The 11,178-nt window shown below is 38.4% G+C and overlaps 1 protein-coding gene across 1 annotated transcript; it reads right to left on the reverse strand.

The window, feature by feature from the left end:
* Nucleotides 1-1,836: 1,836 nt before the first annotated feature.
* On the reverse strand, nucleotides 1,837-4,655 carry LOC120433334. The gene is made up of 4 exons (XM_039599443.1): nucleotides 4,552-4,655; nucleotides 3,213-3,547; nucleotides 2,351-2,539; nucleotides 1,837-2,244 (listed from the first exon to the last, which is right to left on the reverse strand). The coding sequence occupies exons 2-4, from the start codon at nucleotides 3,324-3,326 to the stop codon at nucleotides 1,921-1,923; spliced, it is 627 nt and encodes a 208-aa protein (XP_039455377.1). The 5' UTR covers nucleotides 3,327-3,547; nucleotides 4,552-4,655; the 3' UTR covers nucleotides 1,837-1,920.
* Nucleotides 4,656-11,178: the final 6,523 nt, after the last annotated feature.

Genomic DNA, 11,178 nt, shown 5'->3' on the forward strand with positions numbered 1-11,178 from the left:
AAGGAAGAGTCTGGATCATTTAAAGAAGTAAGAAAACCCCCACAACTGAACCAACTCTGTATTAGCTTAGTTTGAATCATCAAAGTATGATGAGGTAAAAATACACTTCTGCAAGTTTGTGAATGGAAACCTGACACGGGATGCAAGTGTTATGCTGGGTGATTTCTGGGATTGACGGGTTCTTCTTGCACCTCCTTCTCACAGCATGGTGAGTCTGAGCCACCATGCTGTGAGAGCTGCCACTTCCCTGACTGTCTCTCACTGCCTGAAGAAATCAAACCCAAGCAGATATGCAGATGGATGTCACTGCCCAGTGAGCGCTCCAGTAGACCTGTTGGAAATAATAAATCACTGTGTGATGATGATACGCTGTTGGATACTAATTAATCTCAAATCAGACTCAAATCAAAGAGGGAAAACTGATCCTACTGTCTATAACAGATGACAGGCATATGACTGAAAGTATATCAAAGCATGTGATTAAGCTGCTATTCAATATTTTATCTAATATTTCTTTATTTTTCTGTGTTGTGGCTAATTTTTAATGTACAGTGAGAGAAATAATTACTTCATCCCAAGCTGAATTTTTAAGATTGCTCACTTCCAAAGAAATGAACGGCATCTATGGTAGTTTCATTTTAACGAGAGAGACACAATATCAATCACAAATTCTGAAAGACTACATTACATAAAAGTTACAAATTGCAGGTCATTGAGTGAAAAAAGTAATTGATCCTCAAGCAAAGCACGGCTTAGTACGTGGTGGAAAAATCCTTGTTGGCAAGCCCACTACTCTTTATATAAACTCCCTAAATCCTTCAGGTTTCTTGGCTGCAGCTTCTGCTCCCTCCACAGATTTCCAGGTATGAGGATTGGAAACTAACTAGGCTACTCCATGACATCAATGTGCTTCTTTTTTAGCCACTTTGTTGCTTTGGTATGTTTTGGCTCAATGTCATGTTGGAAGACCCAACCATGACTCATTTTCTGTGTTTTGGCTGAGAGAAGGAGGTTTTGGTCCAAGATTTTACAGTACACTCTTAGAAGGGATGTGTTAAAATTGACACATGATGTGTTAAATTTTAACACATGTGCTGCATCAGCTCAGGGACAACACATGATGTGTCAGTTTTAACACAATTAATGTGTCTGCTCCTTCAACACATCTTCTGTGTTAAAAAACGTAAACACAAGGATGTGTTATTTTGACACAAAGATGTATTAAAATGTGTACATTTCAATTTTTGAAAAAAAAGGAGAAAAAAGATGGGTATATATTATACATTTATTGAATTCCATTTTTTATTTAGCATATTATAAATCATTACAAACTGAATAAACAACAGCTGTCAGAATCTTTTCAATTAAAATGTTTTAAATTCAATTTTAGCCAAAGCTATATCACAATTTTTACTTGACAAAATCAAACAAAATTCATATCTGACTAACTTTCTATCTCTCTAGATCATTAAAATGTCAAAAAAAATGAAAAAAGGGCAAAATATCATATATCTATATATCTATCTATATATATGTTCTGATATAATCATGTCTAGACAATACATGAATTAAAATTTTTTAAAGGTAACAATTGTCATCTTCAACAAATTGTCAACATTCAACAAATGTGCGGTTGCATGCAAGCAGAAAAACATACGGTACATTTTGGCGAATATAGCATCCAGGTTATACAATTATGTACCTTGGGTTTAAATACAGCTTATTAGCATCAAAGCTTGTCACTATATTTAAAGGCAGAAAATCAAAATTTCAGCCAATCAGTTCATATTGTCTGACCTTTCCACTGCATAGGCATAAAATGGTCAGAGTCCCGATAAGCAGTGTATTTGACAAAGATGCCAAATGAGGTTTCTCACCTTTGTGAACAGAGACTCTCTACATTTTGGACAGGTGAACATTTTACTTGCATGCTTTAATCTGTGCAATCAGCTCCAGTACTTTGGTTTTCCTTTGGGTGGACAGCGGCAGGTCATAGACAAACTCAAAGAAGGTGAAGACAAGCAGTGCTGGATAGGACAAGTTACATACCCAGTACAGCTTGAAAAGCTTATCCACAACACACCTCTGGGCTTCATTCAGAGGAATGGTTACTTTGTCATTCTTAGCAACAATGATGTACTGCCTGGTTGCACTCTTTAGATCACCGATGCATATCAGCTGGGGTTGGTGTGTTGTGGATGATGCTTCAGGATCACTGCAAAACGATGCAATACTTGTTCCAGGCTTGGAGATGGGGAAGATAAAGATAGATTTTTAGAGAAGTATTCAGTGAGGTGTCGACAAATGCCTTCCTCAGGTAAATACCATGTGAACTTTACTGAATACATACCAGTGCAAAATCAACCAGGTGCGTTATAGCTGATTTAAGGCTGCAACGACTGGCGCCAACTGGTGGAAGCAGGTGTGTTAACACGCGGGGTGGGGTGTGGGGGGGGGGCTTCAGAATGATACTTGCTTCCCATTTTCGTAAAAAGAGATCCGTCTTTCCTCCTGTAAGCTTGCCAAACTCCAAGTCCACCTTATGGAGAGAAAAAACAGTGTTTAAGTTTAAAATAAAGCATTAAATACATGAAATCAAAAGTACATTCTGCCCATTTGGTAGCTGTATGGCTAAAATCAAACTTTACAGTATCACATTTCTGTTACCCACTTCCACATCAAGCTTACCTACACATTGAAACATAACAATTGGAGTGGTATTTGAATACAAGTCCATTATTAATTTTAGCTATGATTTGGGTCCCATCAGACCCTTAGAAAAAAATTAGGGCTTTTTAGCTGATGTTCTAGCAGCCAATTTCTTATTTTGTCTGTCTGCGGTTTGTCCTGTAGAGCTTTTTGTGCTGAAAATAGTGCTGCTGAAAGCAGAGTTTCATACAGATTTAGGTGATTTTTTTGTAGGTTTTTCACTTCCATGAGCAGTACTTCTACATTGTCATTTGATGTCCCTACTATTATAGTCATTTGGTGGTACGAGTAAGATTTTGGATCATGTGAAAAGTAATGCTCATTGTAATAAAAGCCCAGTGAATAATGATCCAACTCTGAAATTATAAAACTTTCAAAATATTCACTAGGAGCTCATAAACATACCTCCAAATGTATCCACTCCTGTTACATACTTTGTATGCAAAACACAACTGAGTGAAGAAGGAGTACATAAACAATTACCAGGAAACCAAGCAACTTACCAGACTTGGTATGTCCAAAAACCGTGGGTACTCTCTGAATATTTCAGCGGCAGTGGGGGAGTCCTTGCTAATCCAGGCTCTGCGACTGGTGTATGTTTCCTCCATGCCTGACATGATAGTTGGAAGGTTCTCAGCTGAGGGCCGCAATCTTTTGATCAGGGTGACCCACTCATCTGTGCTGCTGGTATTCCCATCCTCTTGCCTGAGCTTCTTGTCTTCACCACAGTCATCTGTCACTTTTCGCTACTTATAACGTCTCTGCCCCTGGTCGAGATTCCGTCTAAGGTTGCGCAGTTTAGGAATCCATAATGGGAGACTGGATCATAATAATGCTCCTGAGGAAGAAAGGACACAGGTATATGGGTAACAGCTGAGCAATTTTAACTGAGAAAAAAAAGCTCTAATAAATAATGAGATAAAGGTTAAAAGATACATAGTAAGTGGGAACAAGTGCAATTTACAGTATGTAGTGGAATTTACATTATTAAAATGCTAAATTTACTTTACAAAAATTTACTTCTCATCTATAAAAGTGGTTACAAGGACTTTGACAGATTCTAAGTTGTCATATGCATGCTGAAAAAAAAGAAACACATGGCTGAATAAGTAAGATAATTTGCATGGTCAAGTTGCTGTTGTTTTTTTTGACTATTACTTCCTCAGAAGTTCTGCATAAAAAAGAAACTATATCAGAGCATGTTTCCAGCAATAACCCTTAAAAAGGAATGCGCACATACTTTAGTTAATTATACTAGATGCAAAAACTGCTTTAACTGCTTAAAAAATAATTATCTCTGTCAATATGAGGTATATTTCATGTTAAAGTTACTCAGTCTTTATTCCCATTCTGTGCTAGCAAACGAATGGTCTCGGTGATAACTACATTTGCTATATTCAGAGCTAACAACAATATTGTCATTTTACACAACACTGCTACGGTTAGGTCCTGACTCTGGCATTGCTCATAGACACCAGAATGCCTGTCGGAGCCGCTAGCTCAACTACAACTCTGGTTCTAAGAGCAATTTCTGAATACTCTAATACATAAATAAAGTAAATAGATAAATATACGAATAAAGTAATACATAAAAATACTACCAAAACACATTTACTCTAATGAAGTATGGCACTAAAGCCAAGAACTAATACTAAAATTAAGAGTAGGATATGTTAGCAAGACTGTTACATTAAGGTTAGCTAGGTATAGTTAAGCAGTAATTAACTTAAACTCAAAACTCCTACATAACTCCTATATTTTATATAAATTCAAAGTTTCACATTCTTCCAGAAACCCGACATATTTTTAGTACATTAAGATAAACTGGTAAATTATACTTACTGTAAGGTCTGACAACATACTAGGCGACGTAACCTCCATCTTTGTCTCCTTTGTCTCAGTGGCGCGAAAAGATAGCGCCCCCTTCCCGCCGCTGGTATGTCATGTTGCTGGGCAGAATTTGTTTCAATTTTCAGCATGTGTGTTCTTACTCATTTCATTTTCTACTTTTGCTTCAATTGTATTGCCCTCGTTCACATGTTACGGTCAAAAGTAAGCCTGTTCTGTGTGGATACTTATGCTTATAGTATAGCCATGGCCATTAATTGGTATGCCATACACACTGAGAAATAAAAAATTAATCCTCTTTCAGAATTTTAGTACACCATACACACCTTGGTCCACATTACATTATAAAATGTTTTATTTGTTGAAAGTAATAAGAAAAGGATTATGGAAAACAAACAATAACTAAACATTTTATTTATTCAGTTAATATACTTATAATACATTGTTCATCTACAATTTATTTCACTAAACACAGGGCTAGCATCAAATTACTGCGCTGCTATTTTTAGGTCCTGTTGTGAGATTCCGAAAATAACACACAAAATGTGTTAAACTGTGCAACACATCAAGTGTGTTAAGCTTTTTACACATTTTTTCAATGTTTACACATTTTCTTACACATGTTATGTTAAAATTCACACAAAATGTGTTAATAGTGTAACAACACATTTTTTGTGTCATTTTTTAACACATCCTTTCTAAGAGTGTACATGGCCTCTTCCACTGGTCCCTTAATGTGGTGAAGTTGTCCTGTACCCTTAGCAGAAAAACAGACCGAAAACATAACGTTTCCTGGTGACTGCGGTTCCAGCTGCCCTCAGATCAATAACAAGCTCCTCCTATAGTTTTGAGCTGAACCAGCACCTTTCTCATGATCATTCTTACCTCACGAAGCAAGATCCTGCATAGAACTCCAGACCAAGGGTGATTGGTGGTCATTTTATATTTCTTCCATTTCTGAACAAACACACCAACAGTTGTCACCTTCTCACCAAGTTTGCTGCCGATGGTCTTGTAGTCCATTCCAGCCTTGTGCAGGTCTACAGTCTTGGCCCTGACGTTCTTTGACAGTTCTTAGAGCGTGTCTGTGGAGAAATGGGGATGCATGTCTGTGCACAGGTGTGCTTTATACACATAACAACACATACCATAACTCCTGATATCAGGAGTATCTGTCATTGATTGATTGAATATAATAGCTAATCTGTGAAGGGCCAGAATTCTGGCTGGGTTTTCCTCAATGACATATTAATCAATTTATAACTTTTATGTAACATATTTGGGTTTTTTTGTTTTGTTTTTCTTTGGTTGATATTCTGTCTCTGAATAAAACTGTAATTTCTGGTGTCACATAGTGTGCTGTCAGCCAATCGAAAATCAACTTGACAGTGCTGACCTTTAAGGGTGGGAGAGTCTATAATGGAAGGAAGCTTTAGTTGCTTATTAGCTCTGTTGAAAATTCACTGATATTTAGTCCTCCTTGCTTGGAGTGTTACATGCTCCACAGTTTGCAGATAGTTCAAATAGGTCTCCTGGATACACTTCACAGTTCTTGTCCCATCAAATCTGAGCCAAAACTTCTGATTAGTTTTTATGCTGGCACTGACAGCTCTCATAAAATCCACATAATCAAAACAGTTTAATCAGTTAATATATTTGTGGATCACACAAATCCAGCTTTTCTTAGTTCAGGCGGGCCACGAGGTCAAGCTCAGCTGCACTCATGGCAGATGAGCTCAGCATAGAAGGGTAGCAGATAATCCCTCAGCTGATTCCCTTTTATGCACCCCAGGGGCAGATCTCATATAGGGTGCACTCTTTAGGCTCCTTTAGCCTGTTAACCTGCTGTTCATCTGCAGGTCGCTTTGCAACCCACCTCTACACCAGCTCCTCCTTCTCATGTTATCTGATTTAATCAATGTCACATCTACTACCACTGATACCTGCTCTGATCTGAAAAAGGTTGTTGCTGCTGTCCCTGCTTTTATGCTGACCACAGGTGTACGTGAATGTGGAAGTCCCGAAACAGAACTATGTAATCCATTCAAATATAAATCTTCTTTGCATCGACTTGCATGTGCTGGTTTAAAAGAAAGGGGAAAGAAAGAAAGAAAAAGCACTCAAGGCAAGGCATTCTGTCTGCAACAAGCAAAAAACTATGTCAGCGACAGAGAGAACACATGTACAGTACAAAGCTCCAGGGAATCAACTCAGAGTGCAAGTGATCTGATGAAAGGGTTTACTTTGCACAGCTTCTGACAGTATGTACCTAAATCAGGTGCTTCTCAGAACAAGAACAGCAAAAAGACTTCTTTCCTTTGTAGAAGCACACACATTTATTGAGTTTTGCTGACTGACATGCAGAAACAGTTTACATAAATGAGTCTGTGGTTTCCTATAAGAAAAAAGAAAATGGTCCAATTTGCTCATGTTCAGTCAAATAATTGCCAGAAAATTCACATTTATTTTTAAATGGGAGTTTATTGAAGTTGAAGGCTTTTTGCCTGTTTGAGTTTTAATTTGTATCATTTTTGCCACATGTGATATTTGTGCACTTGCTTTAAAATGTATTGTGCAATGAATTCAGGGTTTTCAGAAAAGAAAATTGGGTCTCAAAAACTCATGGAGCAAATATGATACAGCTACAGGGTTAAAAGGGATTCACACTTGTTCAATGATACATTTAGAGCCACACTTAATCAATACAGTCTTGCTGGGTAGGTATGAAGCACTTTTTCCAGCAGCTCTGCTTCATTGTCTCAATATTTTATACATACTTTATATTGATGTAAATTCTGTGGTCTTGCAGTCTGGCCTGTCAGCAGTTCTTTGACATTCCTGACAGTGTAATGGTGTGGCTCGGGGGGGACGGGGGTCAGAAACACCTCTGTATTGTATGAGATTAAAAAGAGAGAGAGAGAGTTTGAGTGAAACGCGCTCACTTTGTTTGCTCTCGGGCATGTTCTCGCTCTCACTCAATAACTGCAGGGCAGACTTTTATCCGAGTTCAGGCTTCTCCCATATCCTTGAGACATTAGGAATAAAAAAAACAAAAACAAATGGGTTGAGAGGTCACACTTGTGGTGTTAGTGTGGCATTACATTCACTACAATGTCTATATCACCTCCATAAAACTGAGTATTTCTCCTCAGTCATTGGCCGGAACCATTTGGAAGCAATTCAGACGGACTGTACTGGCTTTGATAAAGATGGATATTGCCAGAGGGAGGGTACTCATTGCGGATGCTACAGTAATGACAATATCTTGACCTATTTTCAGTCTATCCAATGCAGGTACCTCAGTAGAACTGTCTTTTAAAATTACAATTAAATTAAAAGTTCTTAATCTGGCTAGCAGATCTTCCCAAATAGATACACAGAAAGAGAATCACAGCGGTATAGGGAAGAAGTCAGGGAATGTTGATGAAGTTTGCAATTTGAAACAGTGACTTGCAAAATAATGGACAGGTGATGAGTTAAACTTAAAGGAACCGAAATGGCTGCAAATATGAGGAAAGACTAAGAGGCTAATAAACCAGTTACAGGACTGGAAATATAAACGAGGGTTACCTGATAAACTAGAGCCTAGAATTTCAAATAGCAACTGCTGAAAAAGTTCTAAGAAACAAACAAATCGTTATGACACAAGTGTTTTTGCAACATTGAGAGAGAACCCAATGTGCTTTTGTTTCTGGTGTTAATTGTTATGACATTGGTCCAAAAAAGTCAGTCTCTACAAACTAAACCAGTAAATGCAGCATAAAAATATGAATAAAAAACAAAAACATCAAAGTAAAACATCAAAGCAGAGCAAATATAGCACTCGGTGACAAATTATATTCGCATAAATTGTTATTCTCCAACAATACAACATACAATTTTTTTTTTAACCAAAAACAAACAAAACCCAAAACTCCAAATGTCGTCTCCCTTTTTCAGCCTTCTGATTTAGACCAGCACAATCATGAATCATAGACAAGGCAGATTAATTATAATCCAAGTTCACTAATTTGATGAGGCACACAGAGAGTTTGACAACCGTTTACCTGATCAAGACAGGCACAGGTGCAAACTTCCAAAAGGCAAAATCAAAAGGGACAAGCACAATGAAGGCAAAAGGCTTTTAACCTCGGGGTACAAGGCAAAAATAAAATACGCTTGTGTGTTTGCTAGAGGGAAAATTAAAAATAAGGAAACGTGTTCAGTTAGGTGACAAAGAGTGTTCACAGGATTAATCCAGTCCGCACATCCGATGATTCAGTAGAATCATCCTTTAGCAGCAACAACTTGAAGTAATTATTTTCTGAATGACTTTGTCAATCTCTTATTTCATTATTATTTTTCTCCTACTCTACTTAACATTGCTTCTGTTTATTGAGGTTTACTGACATTCATTTAAGCATAGCTCTCTTAAGGTCCCACCGCAGCATTGATAGGTTGAGGTCTGGACTTTGATTGGGCCATTGAAACACATGGATTTTTTTCTTTTTCAGCCATTCTGTTGTAGATTTGCTGCTGTGCTTGGGATCATTGTCCTGTTGCATGGCCCAATGTGGGACATTACCTGTCAGACAGATGGCTTCAGTGCCCAAGTCCTGTGGTTGCAAAATAACCTGAAATCATCATCACTCTGCCACTGTGCTGGAAAGTTGGTGATAGGTGTTTGTGCTGATATGCTGTGGTTGGTTGGACATTGTTCTAGAAGTCTTGTGGTTTGTTCAGATGCAACTTTTTAAAGCTTATGCTTCCATTTTCTTTTCAGAGAGAAGAGGCATTCTCTTGGCAACCCTTCCAAACAAGCCATACTTGTGTACTATCAAGAATTTTTACATTTAACGTGCTAGCTGAGGCCTGCAGAGTTTAGCCCCTTTTCCATTAGTACCCAATCGGATCGGCTCGCCACGACTCGACTTGGATCGAATGGTTTTCCTTTACAATCCAGTACCACCTTATGTGCGTGGTTGTCATCATAGCAATGAATCCGAGTGTACCGCATTGTAATTAATATGCGACAAGAACACTACAACAAAGGTGGATGTCGAGGCAAGAATATACCTGCTGCTTGGTCTGTGTCTTTTTTGTAGCAGTTTCCCTCGTTGCCAGGTTTCAAAAATGGTGGTTTTAATTTTTGTGAATGAGATGCTCTCATGAGTCATCAAGTGACACTACTGACCAGCCAATCGGTGGCATGCAGTCTGATGAAGAGACATTTTAGAATATGCTCAGATCGCTTGTAACCCCAGCCGAGCACATACTGTCCTGATGAAAAAACCCTGAATGCCATGGTGAACTGTACTGGGTCAATCCAAGTAGGTACTAATGGACAAGGGGCTTTTGAGACATTGTTTTGTTTGTTTGTTTTCTATTTCTCACACCATCCTTCAGGGAATTTGCTGGGGAAACCACTCCTGGGAAGGGTGGCATTGTGTTAACACACAGCAGACCAGCAAACTGCTCAACTGGAAATCCCCAGTAATCATTACTTTCATTATAACTTATATAGCAAATCCTTTAGAATGCTTGAATAAAGCAAGATCTGTCAGTGCGCCCCAGGGTGGCTGTGGCTACAACGTAGCTTGCCATCACCAGTGTGTGAATGTGTGTGTGAATGGGTGAATGACTGGATATGTAAAGTGCTTTGGGGTCCTTAGGGACTAGAAAGCGCTATATAAATACAGGCCATTTACCATTTTTTTTACCAAGATCTAGGAGAAGGGAATGTATCTTGCAAGAAACAAGTTACCAAGACTAGCTGGAGTGTTTTCAAGTGGCAGTGGTTTCGTTCTTCAGAAGAAGAGTGCCATCAAGAGGACTCGCATTTATTTAGATGATTATATTTGCCCTCAATACTGAGCAGAAATGTGTGAGCTGTGTGGAAATGCTACTCAAAAAAGGCCTATGAGAATTTGTTACAACAGATGGTTAATGTAAGAGCCGAGGAGCAGAGGAGGGCATCGTTGCTGGGAAAGAGCAGAGTCAGTTTACAACAGTGACTTCATGACCACGCTCACACGAGCTGATCTGAAAGCAAACAGCACTAATGCAAACCCTCTTTACCAGCGACACACTGAACAAATCAGCTTTCAGTCTTAAATTTATTCAGTGACTTAACACCGAATACATCTATTCCAGAAGGCTCTCGTCTTTAATTAATTGCAGCACGACCTGAAACAAGGATAATGTTTAAAAATGTGATGAAACAGGTACAGTGCTATTCCTTCAGCGAAGCTAGACAGCTGTTTGGTGGAATGGCAGGGGTTCTGAAAGATTGCTTAAAACACTCTCATTTGCTCTTATCCCTTGAGACACATACTATGCACATGCGCTGAATAAAGCTATGACGGTTCTGAAGTGTTCATTACCACAAGAAATAATACTAATACAAAGTGGAACCTTTAGAAACTAGTGAGCAAGATAAATTTGTCAATCAGTTTAGCATTCAAGCTATGTTCTGGCAAAGAAGCTATGTTCTGAGCCTTTGCCATATTTCAAATGCTGGCATATTAATGTAATTCACTAACTGACTGATGCCCTGTTGAAGATAGTCGTGTTAGGATACGACCTCAGCACATTTTTCATTGATCTAATAATCCATCTCCATGTGTTGGCAGGCTGAACTAT

This window comes from Oreochromis aureus, linkage group 15 (genome assembly GCF_013358895.1).
Source record: "Oreochromis aureus strain Israel breed Guangdong linkage group 15, ZZ_aureus, whole genome shotgun sequence".
In the NCBI taxonomy this organism is placed as follows: Eukaryota; Metazoa; Chordata; class Actinopteri; order Cichliformes; family Cichlidae; genus Oreochromis; species Oreochromis aureus.